Raw genomic sequence first — 16492 nt, forward strand, 5'->3', positions numbered from 1 at the left:
TTACGACACTAAGCCTTAGGTACTTAAATTAGCCACAGATTTCGGTTGATTATTTTCTAATAGTAAGTTGCAAGGTCTCTAATTAAATATCAGGCAATTAGAAATTAAAACCAATATTTCACATATTTCATTCTGTATTGCCTATTTCTCTCACAGTGCTAAGGTCTTAAACTAAATAAACAAATATATATTTAACTTAACTTAAACTTAACTCGTTGGCCAATTGAAATAAAAATACGAAAAATTATTACGGTAGGAGCGCTCCGATTACTAATACAAAATTACATAACATAAAGTTACCGATTCAATTATTTATAGAACAGTTAACAAGTTTAGTAAGGAAATTTATGAGAGACGATGCAATTGTTACGAGATAATATCTCGGCCTAATTATGTACAATTTACAGAAACAATTTGTGGTTACAGTATTTGACACTATGAACACGTATTTACAACTATTTATCTCCGTGAACTATTAAAAGACTAGATTAGTATTAATTTATTACAGCTAACGTATTAATTTCCTACGTTTATCGACAGGACTTGACAATCTTACTACGAGGCCCAAGGCTTAGTTTACCGTAGATATTTAATTCTGTAAAGACAAAATTATTATACTGAAATTTTACTAACTGACATACGCAAGCGACAAAATATCAATGGCATGGTAATGGCTCACCTTAGCCTAACTCCTTTATTTGAACAGCTGATTGGCGTCTAATCAGTGACCGTTCTGTTATTGCAGCAACAATGAATGCGCGCTTCTTCATTTGGATGTAAAATTTCGTTATGTAGAGTGATCAGTTCTACATAACAATTGCTCAGGTAAAACAGAAAAGTACACGTCACAACCTGGTTAGACCTATATTGTAAGTTATTCTCTGTGACACCATTTTCATCTTGACGATAATGTAATAAAGATATTTTTACTTGACTTGACTCCAGCACGAAACGGTTAAACCATCTTATCCCTGAGTAGCAAAACTGTCTACGTCCGATTTCTTTAAGATAATTTGGAGTCTCTATGACCATTCTAGCAGATAATCTAGTGTTACAATTAAATATTTGTAATTTATAATTTATTAAATGTTTTTTATTTACATTATTGCACTAAAAATATATATATATATATAGCTGAGAAAAAGTCAAAATGTTGTCCTGCTGAAAACAAGCGTGACACACTCTCAAATTTTCTTACATGGTACACATTCCTCACTGCAAATCTCTGTAACATTATCAAAACTGAGTCATAAGTCCCACCATAATGTATAATACCATACCTTATGGTTTCCTCAAACCTAGACAAATATAGTTTCTTTAAGTGGTCAGACTTTAGATACTCTCTCATATGGTATAAAGCATAATTTATTTTTCTGAGCTTTCCTACTAGATATTTTGTTAAGAAGTCCCATTTTAAATATCTATCCATTATAAGTACTTGACATTATCAACTATCTCAATACCCTCATATAAACATTTATAAAGGCATAAATGTTGATGACAAAGTTATTTTCATTTTGTAGCTCTCTACATTCTGTATTTCGGTCAACAAATAATGTACATTTTGACTTACCACTATTTATTATTATTTTATTTTGAATTAGCCAAATTGAAATAGGTTTAAGTCTTGGTTAACCATTTGTCTTAATGTATTTTTATTATTTGCAGAACAAATAATTGTTGTGTCGTCAATGTATGCAAATACTGTTGAGCACAATGGAATTTGTAATAACTCAGTTTTATATATATATATATATATATATATATATATATATATATATATATATATATAATAAACATTAAAGATCCCAAAACACCCCCATGTGCAACACCATAATTTAACTGCAACTCTTTGCTCAAGACACCATTTATTTTTACAACCTGCTTTCTGTCATTACAAAAAGACCTAAGCCACTTCAATGCATTGCCTCCAATACCATAAATTATTAATTTATTTAATAACATATGTATATCAATTAAATCAAAGGCTTTTTTAAAGTCTAAGTACACATTCAACACATACTTATTCTGGTTAATTGAATCCGCAATACATTTAACATGCCTCTCAATGGCAAGATTTGTACCTCTATCTAGGAAAAACCCTAACTGATTGTTTGAAAATGAAGACCTTGAAAAAAGTAATCCTGCAGCTGTTCTTTAATAATTACCTCATAAACTTTAGCTATAGTATTAATTAAAAAGAAATATATCACTACCAACATGCTCCTGCCTCAGCTGAGAGATAACATTTACAAAATAATCATTAAACACATTAGCTATCTCCAGTTCATTCCTACTAACACCAATCAAAGTACCATTAGTACAATTAATTCTACTTATACCTTTTTTTCCTTTTTTGTAATGCTCTTAATTATTTTCCAGTACTCAAGAATCAAGAGAATCAAGAATCATTTATTGTCGTCCCACATATGTTATATGCATTGACAAAGTCAGATAAGATTTACAATAATGTACTATTAAATCAACAGTCAAGAACACCATCTCTATAGAGAAATGCAAATAAATATACAATTAAAAAATTGTCAAAATATAGTATTAATTAAAACTTAATGCTAAAATAAATAATAATAAATTAATAATAGCAATAACAAACAACAGATAACAATAGAAACAATAAATAATAATTGTTAAAAATTAAAACATAGCATTATTAAAAGTTAAGGTCACTTAAATCATGTACAAATATTTCTTCTACTGAATAGAAAGCCTTCTGCTTCAGCCATTTCACAAGACAATTTCTGAAATTCCTTAAAGTAGTGGTAACTGCATCTGGTGGTAGTAGGTTAAAAAGTTTTACACTAATGTACATGTAGCTGTTCTGAGTTTTACTTAATCTAAAGTATTTGAGGTCTATCAAGTTCTGAGATCTATTACTATAGTTATGGACATAACTTCTAAATTTATACAAATTAAGATTTTCTTTAAGGAAATTAGGCTTTGCAAAATATACTGTTTTGTGTTACTGCTATTATGATCAAAAAGAGTTGAGTAATAATCAAATTTGGCTTTTTAATTTGCCTGTGCACAGTTTGAGAAAGTTCTCCGTACCTAGATTTATTTAATATTTTCTATATCCCTAATTTATAATAATTTATAAAAACGGTTTTTCATATTTATTAGATTCACTAAGTGATCATTTATCAAAGGATTGCGTCTTCTATTTCTACTATTAATTTTTCTCATTTTACAAGAGTCATTATAACAATAATTACTATATCTATTATATAATATTTAAACACAGCCTGAAAACGGGTAACCAATTGTAGCAGACAATAACTTCTTACTAAGCATATTATCATCTACAACTTTAGAGAACTTTTTTTTTCCTTAATTCTAAATTCAAGTTAAAAACATTTAATTCCAAAGCAAAGTGATAAGTTATGTACGTTTTTAAAACATAACTTTTGAATTCTAATGCACTAGTATTTCTAATTAAAATACGATCAATGCATGATTTACCTATTCCAAATATTCAAGTTGGTTCTTTAATACAATTTTCAAAGCCATATTATGTGTATAAATTTATATATTTTGGACCAGAGCCATCATCTTTTAATGTACAAATATTTATATCCCCTATAATAATCATAGGGTCATTATTTAATTTTTTTAAATATTTTCAAACTCTCCTCTAAACTTAGAAAAACTGAATTTACATGATCTATAGATAGCCACAATAGATAATTTGTACTTATTATTTTGTGTTACAACAGAAAGTTCCACATGAATCATTTCGGCGTGGGCATAGATAACAATCGATGCTCAAAGTCCAGATGACTACCTAAATAGATAAGCACACCTCCAGCTTAATTACTCTCCCTTGCCTGCATGATCATGTTGTAACCTGGGATCTGGTAGGACTGCTTCTCATCTGACTTTATCCATATCTCACTTAAAATAATAAAATAGTATTTCTTCTTATTCACTTCTAGGTCAATCAATAATTCATTAAAGTGTTTCCGAATACTTCTAATATTTATGTGAAATATTTTTATTTTGTTTAAATAATTTTCAACACACATAAGAAAAATAAAACTAATACCCCTCTACCACTACACAGCTACCACTTTTCATGATTTTCTCAATATCTTTGTCAGAACGCATTTGCATAACTCTCTCCTTGTTCCTCTTCTAACTAATAATTTTCCCTCCTTTACCCAGACATATTGATAACTAATGTCTCTTAGTTTTTTTTTGGAATTAAACAACAGATTCCTGTTAAATTCAGTTAGATGCTCATTAATGTGCACTTTCGTTTCTGGCACATTACAGACAAAAATCTAGTTAATAATAAATTATTCTTTATAACTTTACTCTTAAGCAGTACCTCATTTCTCTTTAGCCTGTTTGAAAATTGCAAGATAACAGGTTTGACACCTGTTTTACTCTTTGTAGGTACTCTGTGCCTGTATATCCCTAGAATAATCCAATTGTACCTGAATGATCTCTGTAAGTTTGGTTACAATATCAGGTATCTTCTCACCCTCAACTTCAGGAATACCATCAATCTGGATGTTATGTTGAGATTATATTGATCAAATTCCTCAAATCGCTCTTTAATGTTACTTGACTGCAGCAGACACCTTATGGCACAGAGGGAGGATTAAGAGTAGCCAGTCTCACTCAGTATACACAAAAAGAAACCTGGGATGAAGTGTATAATGCTCATGATGCTGAGCTGGCATATAATGCTTTTCACAAGATTGTGATCAATGCCCTAAACCTGGCCTGCCCAAACAAAATAGCTAGGACAAAACCATAGGGGAAGCAGAAAACCCTGTATGATGATGAGGTGAATATGTTAAGAGAAGATTTTCTTAAATCGTTGCACATATATGAACTCACAGGAACCACAGGAGATAAAAAAATAATGGCTGAAAAAATAAAACCTATGACCTCAAACTTCGAGATCTAAGACGTGATGCAGCCTACGAACACCTAATCAACTCAAATAACAAACCTAAAGCACTGTGGAGCATCATAAATGCAGAGAAGCCACTCCTCCAATGCTGCACTTCACTTGGAAATAGATGGGAAAACAGAAGAAAACCCGACGCTGATCGCTGAGCATCTTAACAACTACTTCTCGACAGTGGCAGATTTAACTTTGGAGGAAAGCAGGAATCAGTTTCACAATGTGGAAACAACCTTTGAAGGCATTATACATTCACAATGCAACCACACACTAAGCCTGACACTAACCGAGGAGAACGAGGTGTTAGAAACTATTGGATCACTGAAGCCAAAGCTCTCCTGTGGCATTGATGAAATACCATCAAAGATGGTAAAGCACTGTGCAAATCAGTTAGCCCCACCTATGGTTAGCATAATAAATAAATCATTTAGCAGTGGACAATTTCCCTCACTGTTAAAAGTGGCCAAGGTATATCCCAAGCACAAAAAGGGCCCAGCAACAAGGGCAGAAAACTATCGACCAATATCGCTTGTACCCACTTTCTCAAAAATAATTGAGAAGATTGCACTAAAGAGAATGTTACTACACCTAGAAAGTCAAAACTTGATCACAGACAGCCAACATGGTTTTCTAAAGGGAAGGTCAACTGTCACTGCCATTACAAGTCTAGTAGAGTACATAACAGATCGGCTAGAGGAACAAAAGTATGTCTCGGCTGTGTTACTAGACTGCAGTAAAGCCTTTGACTGTCTGGGGCATGACCTGATTCTAAACAAATTGTTAACACTAGGTTTTCAAGACATCAAAAAAGTGGATAGCAAGTTATCTCCAAGGGCGCAGGGGGCAAGAAATGTACTCACAGGTGTCATGCTCAACAAACAAAACAATTCAGTACTGCCTGCAGAACAACTTGGCTATAAACCCTTCAAAAACCATGCACATAAATTTTAGTAGGAAGCATGAGCCAGTGTTAGAAAGCACAGATACTCTCCAAGAGAAACAAGCAAAGCTACTTGGTCTAACTATCGACTGTGAACTCACTTGGACAGCACACATAAATAATGTGTGTAAAAAGCTCAGCACAGGAATCTTTGTGATCAGAAGGATGAAGTGGATTGCAGGGCCTGAGGCAGCAAGGACAGCCTATTTTGCACTTGTTGAGTCTCAATTGCGGTATGGAGTTGCGGTGTGGGGAGGAACATCTGTAAATAATCTGAACAAAATTCTCATCCAACAAAAAAAGGCCATCAGAATTCTAGCAGATCTAAATCCACAAGACAGCTGCAGAGGAGCTTTTAAGTCTCTAAAAATACTGACCATTGTAGGTATATATGTCCTCTCAGTGGTAACAGATGCAGACTGTATGGCAAATCAAAGAGGTGAGAACTTACACTCACATAACACCAGGAGGGCCACAGACTTCATTCCCCCTCCGCACCGCACTACCAAGTACAGCAAGAAGCCATCATACACGCGATGCAAGATGTACAATGCATTGCCATAGCATTTGAAAAGGCTTAGTGGGAAAAATCTCAAGAGAAGTCTCCAGAACTGGTTGATGGAACGACCTTTGTACACCGTGAAAGAATATTATGAACTTACAAAACTTAATATGTAAAGCAAGAGACATGAAGATATATTTCTTTGTAAAATTCTATTGGACGCCATTACATGTCTTAATGATAATATAAATAAAGAGATTCTGATTCTGATTCTGAGTAAACATGTAAACATGTACTATAGCCAGAGTCTTGTACAGTAGTGTAACACATTGACTGCAGCAGACACCTTATGGCACAGAGGGAGGATTAAGAGTAGCCAGTCTCACTCAGTATACACTAGCAGTAAGCATGTACTATAGCCAGCGTCTTGTACAGTAGTGTAACACATTGACTGCAGCAGACACCTTATGGCACAGAGGGAGGATTAAGAGTAGCCAGTCTCACTCAATATACACTAGCAGTAAGCATGTACTATAGCCAGTGTCTTGTACAGTAGTGTAACACATTGACTGCAGCAGACACCTTATGGCACAGAGGGAGGATTAAGAGTAGCCAGTCTCACTCAGTATACACTAGCAGTAAGCATGTACTATAGCCAGCGTCTTGTACAGTAGTGTAACACATTGACTGCAGCAGACAACTCATGGCACAGAGGGAGGATTAAGAGTAGCCAGCCTCACTCAGTATACACTAGCAGTAAGCATGTACTATAGCCAGCGTCTTGTACAGTAGTGTAACACATTGACTGTGGCAGATACCTTATGGCACAGAGGGAGGATTAAGAGTAGCCAGCCTCACTCAGTATACACTAGCAGTAAGCATGTACTATAGCCAGAGTCTTTTACAGTAGTGTAACACATTGACTGTGGCAGATACCTTATGGCACAGAGGGAGGATTAAGAGTAGCCAGCCTCACTCAGTATACACTAGCAGTAAACATGTACTATAGCCAGCGTCTTTTACAGTAGTGTAACACATTGACTGTGGCAGATACCTTATGGCACAGAGGGAGGATTAAGAGTAGCCAGCCTCACTCAGTATACACTAGCAGTAAGCATGTACTATAGCCAGCGTCTTGTACAGTAGTGTAACACATTGACTGCAGCAGACAACTCATAGCACAGAGGGAGGATTAAGAGTAGCCAGCCTCACTCAGTATACACTAGCAGTAAACATGTACAGTAGTGTAACACATTGACTGTGGCAGATACCTTATGGCACAGAGGGAGGATTAAGAGTAGCCAGCCTCACTCAGTATACACTAGCAGTAAGCATGTACTATAGCCAGCGTCTTTTACAGTAGTGTAACACATTGACTGTGGCAGACACCTTATGGCACAGAGGGAGGATTAAGAGTAGCCAGTCTCACTCAGTATACACTAGCAGTAAGCATGTACTATAGCCAGCGTCTTGTACAGTAGTGTAACACATTGACTGCAGCAGACAACTCATGGCACAGAGGGAGGATTAAGAGTAGCCAGCCTCACTCAGTATACACTAGCAGTAAGCATGTACTATAGCCAGCGTCTTGTACAGTAGTGTAACACATTGACTGTGGCAGATACCTTATGGCACAGAGGGAGGATTAAGAGTAGCCAGCCTCACTCAGTATACACTAGCAGTAAGCATGTACTATAGCCAGAGTCTTTTACAGTAGTGTAACACATTAGCTGTTACTCGGAATGTATAGCTAGGCTATATATTTGTTGAGTTTTAGTCGTGACAGATGGTGGTCCAGCAGAAGAAGAAAAAAGATTACAATAGTCCACACACCCTCTCAACAATATTTTTAGCATGAGCCAAATTGTAAGTTCCACAAGAGTCCAAATACAAAAATTTGGATAAATTTTTTGAACAATAACAAGCTCCAGTATGTGCCTTCTATTTTATACCAGTTATGTATACCTTCAGGATTTTCTTGTTTTTCTTCAAGTTTCAAGTCATAAACTGGGAAGAAGATATGAGTCCAGTCTGAAAAATCCAAAGAGGTGACGATGTATATGTTAAAGGCATTTTGTTGCCACTGTCACCACTGGATTTATAAGCACTTTTATGAGAACAAAAATAGAAGATGTCAGACAATAGACAAATGTGAGGCGGAAAGCAAAAAGGGACCTCTTGTCGGGCGAGTAAAATTTTCAGTACAGGCCAAATGAGTGATTTGGGTCAAATACATCGATTTTCTGTTTTTAGTCGATTATTGTTCTCTAACTATCATTCTGCAATGTAAATCGAATGGTATGTTAGTATTCGACCAGATAATACTCGAAAAACAACGAAAATGAGACATATGTCGTGCTTGAGAAAAGGGACCTCTTGTCGTTATGGAGTTATAACATGGAGCCGACAACAGGTCCCTTTTCTAAAATGCTTGGATTTACGTAAAGCGCTTCAAAGAGAGGCTTCTCCTGAATTCTGTTGACATTTGTTGGAACTAGGACGAGCGGGAGCTAAAGGTAGAACTTACATAAAAACATCAGGCAGTATTGTAAAGAGGAGTTCAAGGATACGTTATGTCCTCCAGTAGAACCTGAGCAAGCTACAGAAGCAATGGCAGGTAATTATCTAAAATTTGTAACGTCAATAGATTGTTTAGGTAAAACTTTTATTGTTTTCATCTAATGTATTAATTGACAAATTCTTCTGTTTAGTTTGTAGAGTAAGTTTACAGAGGAACTTGTTATTGTTTCAATAACATAATTATCTATGTTTAAAATAATTAGATAAAACCAGTATCTTGAAAAATGTTTTGTTCATCATGACTGGTTGGGGGGGGGGGTTACCCCATTATGCAAGTGAATTTAAAAAATATTAAAGATTATATAAAATATATTACATATGTATATAATATATTATATGCAATATATATGTAGTTTTATGGTCTATTAAGATCTTGGTTCTTGGTTGCAGCAGCAGATCCTGAGCCTGACAATCCTGCTGCAGTCCTAGGACCTTCAAAGAAGCGCCGCAAGCGTTCAGTCTAACCACTACAATAAACAAAATTTGGAGACATTTGAAAAATACAAATATACCAATCAAAAGACAATAGTATAAGCTTTAATTTTATATAAAATTTATTTCTTAAATATGATAAATAAATATTTTATACCTCTTTGAATTGTTTAAATGTGTTTTTCTCAAAAATCCTTATTTTATTTTTTAAAATTCAAACCATGATAACTCGGTCAAATAAACTCGTATCAATATGATTTTTGCACCGAATTGTTAGAAATTAATTGCTTATAATAAAAATATAAAACACTCAAAATAAAAAATTTGAGACAAGAGGTCCCTTTTTGCTTTCCGCCTCACAAATATCTTTATTAACATACTTATTGAGAATAGTTTTGGCGTCACATATAACATTTAGTTGAGAAAAAGAAAAAATTAATTAATTACAGTTTACTTTTGTTACACTTCAAGTTGTTATTGTCTTCTCCGGTTCTCAAATTCCTCAATAGTTTGTTCTTGAGTTACGCAACACTGGCAGAACATTCAGGAACTTAGCACTGATGCACGTTGGTTGCTTCTCAATGATCGTAGGTTTGTGGACTTGCAGAGTGTAGTGTGTCAATGCCTTTGTTCAGGGTTTGTTTGTAAGCATACAGAGCACTCTCAATAATGAAAAGTGCTACAAAAATTTTAAGATCTTTAAATGCATTATGACATGAGTCCCGGAGTCACAATCCTGTCAGTATCCAGATTTCTTTCTTCTGGAGGATGAGAATTCTTTGCAAATTTGTCTTAGAAGAACTACCCTAGACTATCAGCCCATATCATAATTGTTGGTCAAATAGAACTAAGTATGCAGTTCTTGTCACTGTTTCATCACTAATTTGTTTTAGTCGTCACAACACTTATAGGGCTGAGCTGAGTTTTTACACAGGTGATCCATTTGGTATTGCCAAGATAAAACATTATCTATGTATACTCCCAGATATTTGAGCTTCTGGACTCTTATTAGTCTGACTGCCCTGAGATATTTTCCTTTTTCCTATCTATGAATAGCTGTTGACTTTTATTTTCATTTAATACGAATTTATTACTTTGGCAGTATTGTGAAGGTACGCATTGCAATGTAAGAGGCTACTTCTAAATCTTTAGGTAGTATATTTTTTTAAAGGAGTGCAGTGTCATTTGCGTACATAACAGTTGTGCAGTAGTCACTGATGTAATGTGGGAATTCGCTGACAAATATAATGTACAAGATTGGTCCCAACACTGATCCATTAGGAACTCCTCTCTTTATGCTTAGTGGTTTGGATGTGGTTTAACTGATTACTCCTTTATTATTTTAATTTATTTCCACTACCTGTGTTTGTGAAGTTAAGTAGCTTTTGAACCACTGAGCTGATAGGTCTCGAACTCCTATATTTTCAAGTGTTTCATTAGCATCTTATGATTGATGAAAGTGATTTACTATAGTCCAAAAATATTGCAGTGGTGGTGCTTCCTTCTTCAATAGCTTGGTTAAGGTATTCTACTACATTTATTATCGCAGTTGATCTTTCAGCTGTGAAGCCATGCTGTTATTTAGGTAAGAGGTTGTTTCTTGTCAGATGAGTCAGAAGTCTGGTCAATACTACTTTTTCGATCAATTTGGCAAAAGTGGGTAGAAGTGGTATTGGCCTGTAGTTGTTTTCTTGTGTTGTGTCTCTTTGTACTTAGGCTAAACTTCGGGCTTTTTTAGTTTTGAGAGATAAATCCTTTCAGCAAAAGCTTTATTAATAATGTTAACAAGTGGTGGTGTAAGTTCTGTTCCACATGATTTTAAGAGCGTTGATGAGATTTCATCAAAGCTAACAGAATATTTTGTTTTCAAGGTTTGGATAATATTGTAAACTTCTTGAGAACTTGGCCAAAGTACTCGATCATCTTGTATTAATGGTCGAGGGATATTTGCCAGTACATTGCTATTTGGAATTGGTTGAGTAATACTGTTCTCTGCCACATTTACAAAACATGTGTTAAGCTGTTCCACAATTTTATTGGATCTTCTATCAGTGTCCCTTTTATTGTAATGTAAGCTGAAGAGGCTTTTGTCTCCGAGTCTGTTGCATCTTTCCCTGTGAATAACTCTCCAGGTTGATTTAGACTTGTCTTCTGAAGTATTAATGAAGTTTACAGTCTGCCTTTTATTTCTATTTTTTAGATGAAGATCATATACGCTTTCTTCTTTTGACTTGCTATAGTCTTGTTTTCAGGAGTACTTCTTAAAAATATTCATCTTGAGCCAGACTATTACTGTACAGTTAAATAGTATTATCGGTGACCCATTTACTTACTAGTAATGCCCGACAAATAAGAATACTATTATTACTATTATGGTTTAGCACTGTCATCAACATTTAATAATACTTCTGTCTGCACAGATTGAGAATTAGATGTTTTAAATGGAAATTTTTCACCAGACAGTGATACAGTAGAAATCATGGTAGTTTCTTCTTTTCAAAAGTTTTTTTTACTACTTAAAGGAGTGCTTGTTTTTATTACTTTATTATTATTAAATTATTATGTTTTTACTCTTTATAATTATTACTTTTATTTTTGACTGTTTTCCCATATATATATATATATATATATATATATATATATATATATATATATCAATTTCACAAAGAGATTTTTATAGACATCTTTATAATTCAATGAACTTACTGAGTATTTTATCTTATAATCATTATAGTAGTATATACCAACCTAATTAATCAGCGCTGTCTCTTTAGTCGAATAAAAGAATACTTAAAATTTAGTAATGTTCTTGCATTTCTCTTTGTTAATTCAGTTATTCTTGCAGGCCAAAAGGGGGTAAAGAGGAGTGCTCTAAACCACATAACCTCATGACCTGCCTGGAGGTGGAGACCCAATTTTATATCAACATCTATTTTGATTTTTTGGCCATCCTGAAGTTTATATTTTAATTTTACCAGGATTTGGATTAATTTATAATTGGATTATTTTTTCGTATTGGCTTATTCATAAGTTTTTTTTTCGTGATCTATGGATAGTACCTTGTGCAACACTCAAGAGGAGACTTGTTTAAACCTCTTATCTTAGCTCTGCACCCACATAACCTCATGACTTGCCTGACGACCTACGAATAGGGACTAGTGTGACACTCAAGACGAGACTAGTTCAAGCCTCTATCTTAGCTCTGCACCCACATCATTTGATGACTTGCCTGACAACCTACGAATAGGACCTTGTGCGACACTCAAGAGGAGACTTGTTCAAACCTCTACCTTACCTCCCCTATAAAAAATACTTTTTAGGCGTTTTGATTCTAATGCAGGAGAATAATTAATATGTAAAAGACACAGATTAATATTTTTCAAGTTATTTTGTGTATTTATACAAAAATTATTATAATTATGCACGATAATTGTTGTGGGCATACTGCAGGTGGCACGTAGTGTGCCCCTGAGTTTGTTGCAGGATTACTACAGGTGGCACGTAGTTTGCCCCTGAGTTTATTGCAGGATTACTACAGGTGGCAAGTAGGGTGCTCTGGAATTTGTTGTGGGATTACTGCAGGTGGCACGTAGTTTGCTCCGGAATTTGTTGCGGGATTACTGCAGGTGGCACGTAGTGTGCTCCGGAATTTGTTGCGGGATTACTGCAGGTGGCATGTAGGGTGCTCCTGAATTTGTTGCGGGATTACTGCAGGTGGCACGTAAGGTGCTCCTGAATTTCTTGTGGGATTACTGCAGGTGGCACGTAAGGTGCCCCTGAATTTGTTGCGGGATTACTGCAGGTGGCATGTAGGGTGCTCCTGAATTTGTTGTGGGATTACTGCAGGTGGCACTTAGTTTGCTCCGGAATTTGTTGCGGGATTACTGCAGGTGGCATGTAGTTTGCTCCAGAATTTGTTGCGGGATTACTGCAGGTGCCCCTGAAATTGTTGTGAGATTACTGCAGGTGGCACGTAGTTTGCTCCAGAATTTGTTGCGGGATTACTGCAGGTGGCACGTAAGGTGCCCCTGAATTTGTTGTGAGATTACTGCAGGTGGCACGTAGTTTGCTCCAGAATTTGTTGCGGGATTACTGCAGGTGGCACGTAAGGTGCCCCTGAATTTGTTGTGAGATTACTGCAGGTGGCACGTAGTTTTCTCCAGAATTTGTTGCGGGATTACTGCAGGTGGCACGTAATGTACTCTGGAATTTGTTGCGGGATTACTGCAGGTGGCACGTAAAGTGCTCTGGAATTTGTTGCGGGATTACTGCAGGTGGCACGTAAAGTGCTCTGGAATTTGTTGTGGGATTACTGCAGGTGGCACGTAGTTGGCTCCAGAATTTGTTGCGGGATTACTGCAGGTGGCACGTAGGGTGCGCCCGAATTGGTTGCGGGATTACTAGTCAAAGTGTTAATCACAACAGCTCATGTTCTGGAGGAACTGTCCCCCACCCACATACAAGATATATATTCTTTTTTGGGGGAGACATTCTCTAGCAACTACATTTACTCTGATATTTCAATTCCAACCAAACCTGACAAAATGTATTTATTATTTACCCAAGTCATGTCCATTTAATTGGTACTTTTAATGTATTAGCCATTTAAAAATAGTTCATGACAATTATTTTCCTGTACTACTTCACAATATAAACTATCTAATTAAATTATTTACAATGGATAATTTTTTCATTTTTAAAGCATTTTTATTAAGGTTAGATTTATCTACATAAACCTTAAACCAAGAGAAATGAGATGATTCACCTGACAAACTCATCTCTGCTCTTAGCCTATATATTCTATAAGAGTATTTACAAGTTTTAAATACTATAGAGTAAAAGATTGCAGAAAAATATTAAAATTGAGAAATTACTACAATTATTAAATGATGTAAGTATTTTACCAATAAGGACAGCCAAGTACAAATTCCGCCTTGAAGTTTTAACAGTAAAATCATACCTCACTTCTTCCATGTTAGTATTTTGTAAGTTACACTTAACATATCATCATCACAGTGAGAGAATATCCATCATAATTCCCTTTATCTTATCTTTGGACAGATTTATTATAGACTTTTCCTTTCTTGAGGGATATGTGCAAGAAATGCAAATATTTAAGAAAATTTCAGTTTTATTTCAATAGGTACATTTAGGTTGGACTTCGAAAATAAACAACCCAGCACACTGCAAAAAGAAGCAATATTATCCGTGAAAAGGGGAAAAAGATTTAAGCTGTTGCTAGAAAAGACATTGGATTATGCAACCAGTAAAAAATAAGAAGCCATTATAATGTTGTAAGGCTACTTCAGAATAGGAACTATCTGAGAATTATTATCTCACTAAATTATTAACCCTAGTGAGATAATAATTAGCCCTATAGAGGCATTGACTGACCCATTTGGTGTTGATCACGTAACTTCCAAAGTGCGATCGACACCAAAGTGTCGATTCGTATTTTACTGGTAAAAGCTTTATTAACGGTCTAAAATCTTTACATTATAAAGGCCATGAGTTGTTTAAAATGTTTAGTGGTCCTTGATTTTCTTAAATTCTGTTTCTAGTACCAATCTGTGTGGTTTTCCCAAATGTGATTTTGTAAGAGGAGATTTTTTGTTTAAAAAAATTGTATTGTTCTGTGTTCAGGTTTTTTAAAAATTCGATATGTGCAAAGTGTAATCTATATTGTTGATTATACTTCACAATGTACAATCCCTTGTAGGTTAAGTGATATTTGTGACATTCAATAGAATCTGATGTGCCCGACTTGTTGAGTTTGAAGTATAGTACTTCTGAAGTATAGTACTTCATAATAATAAACAGAACATGGCATCCCTGAGGAAAATCTACAAAACATGTGCTTGGAGGGGTACTCCTGGTCGGAGGCTTCACAAGGAAAGCCCACAAAAAAGGTGGAGTACTAGGGTATGCCAAAAAAGGACTAGAAAATCAAATAATACTCTTGAATACAAGCGGACCCGAGTCTGAATTGATTTGTGAAACAGCTTTATTTCAAATAACACTAAAGAAGGAAGTAGTCAAAGTACTTGGAGTCTACACACCACCAAGTGCAAACCTGAACAATGCAATTGACATTTTTACTTGACCAACTTGAAGGAGCACTGCAAATGAAAACTAAAACAATCCTAATGGGAGATGTAAATGTTGACAACCTTGTGGCAAACAGTGACAACAGCAAGCTCGAAGAACTCCTCTCCTCCTTTGACATAATCAGAGAGAGTCTACCACCTACACGAATCACTGCTGAATCTGCAAAATCTATTGACTGGATCTGTACAAACATAGACACACAACTAATCCAAACAGCAGTAATACCATCGGGACTCTCTGATCACACGGCGCAAAAAATTACAGTTCAAACAGAGAGAAACCATCTCCCACTGAAAATGAGAAGAAGAGAATATTCAACAAAAAAGTCTACAGATCGATTCAAATCAAGCCTACAGTGCCAAAACTGGGATAACGTACTCTTAACAGCCCGACGCCAACCAGGCCTACAATAGTTTTTCATGAAATCCTACAAGTAACACTGAATAATACCTGCCCAATAACAACAACAAGAAGAAGACCACTTAACAAGAGAACTCATTGGAATGACGAGTGCACAAGGCTGAAAAATGCATACATCCAAGCACTGGAAAGAGAACAATGTACAGGGAGAGCTGAGGACAAGATCGAAACAGCAGCAAGGAAAAAAGAGTATGACCTAAGACTCAAGCTCCTCAAACGAGAGCAAACAGCTGCTCACATAGAACAGGCTGACAACAAGCCTAAAGCTCTGTGGCAAATTATAAATAATGAGCGAAACGCAAAACCTAACACAACCAGAGAATGGAAACTACAACTCAACAATGGAACAACCCAAGACCCAACAGACATTGCAAACTGCTTCAATAACTTTTTTTGCCACAGTAACGGAAAGAACACTCCAAACCCACCATAACAGGCTTAACACCCCACAAAACGAAGACCCATTGTCAGAAGTAATTTATGAATTTCAATTTCAACCAGTAACCCACAATGACATAAAAAATGCCATTAACTCCCTGAAGCCAAAAACTTCCTCGGGTATAGATGAAATATC

The 16492-nt window shown here is 35.4% G+C and overlaps 1 protein-coding gene across 3 annotated transcripts in view; it reads right to left on the bottom strand.

Annotated features, from left to right (window-relative positions):
• The window catches only part of LOC124363243 (solute carrier family 2, facilitated glucose transporter member 8-like), a 52074-nt gene extending 36934 nt beyond the window's left edge, over nt 1-15140 (bottom strand). Inside the window, exon 1 of one of the 3 annotated variants that reach the window (XM_046818421.1) lies at nt 14295-15138. In XM_046818421.1, coding sequence (XP_046674377.1) covers nt 14295-14364 — 70 coding nt within the window. In that variant the 5' untranslated portion in view covers nt 14365-15138. Of the gene's footprint in view, nt 1-14294 lie in introns of all 3 variants that reach the window. The other 2 variants (XM_046818419.1, XM_046818420.1) reach the window with 2 other exon arrangements.
• Nucleotides 15141-16492: the final 1352 nt, after the last annotated feature.

This window comes from Homalodisca vitripennis, chromosome 5, assembly GCF_021130785.1.
Source record: "Homalodisca vitripennis isolate AUS2020 chromosome 5, UT_GWSS_2.1, whole genome shotgun sequence".
In the NCBI taxonomy this organism is placed as follows: Eukaryota; Metazoa; Arthropoda; class Insecta; order Hemiptera; family Cicadellidae; genus Homalodisca; species Homalodisca vitripennis.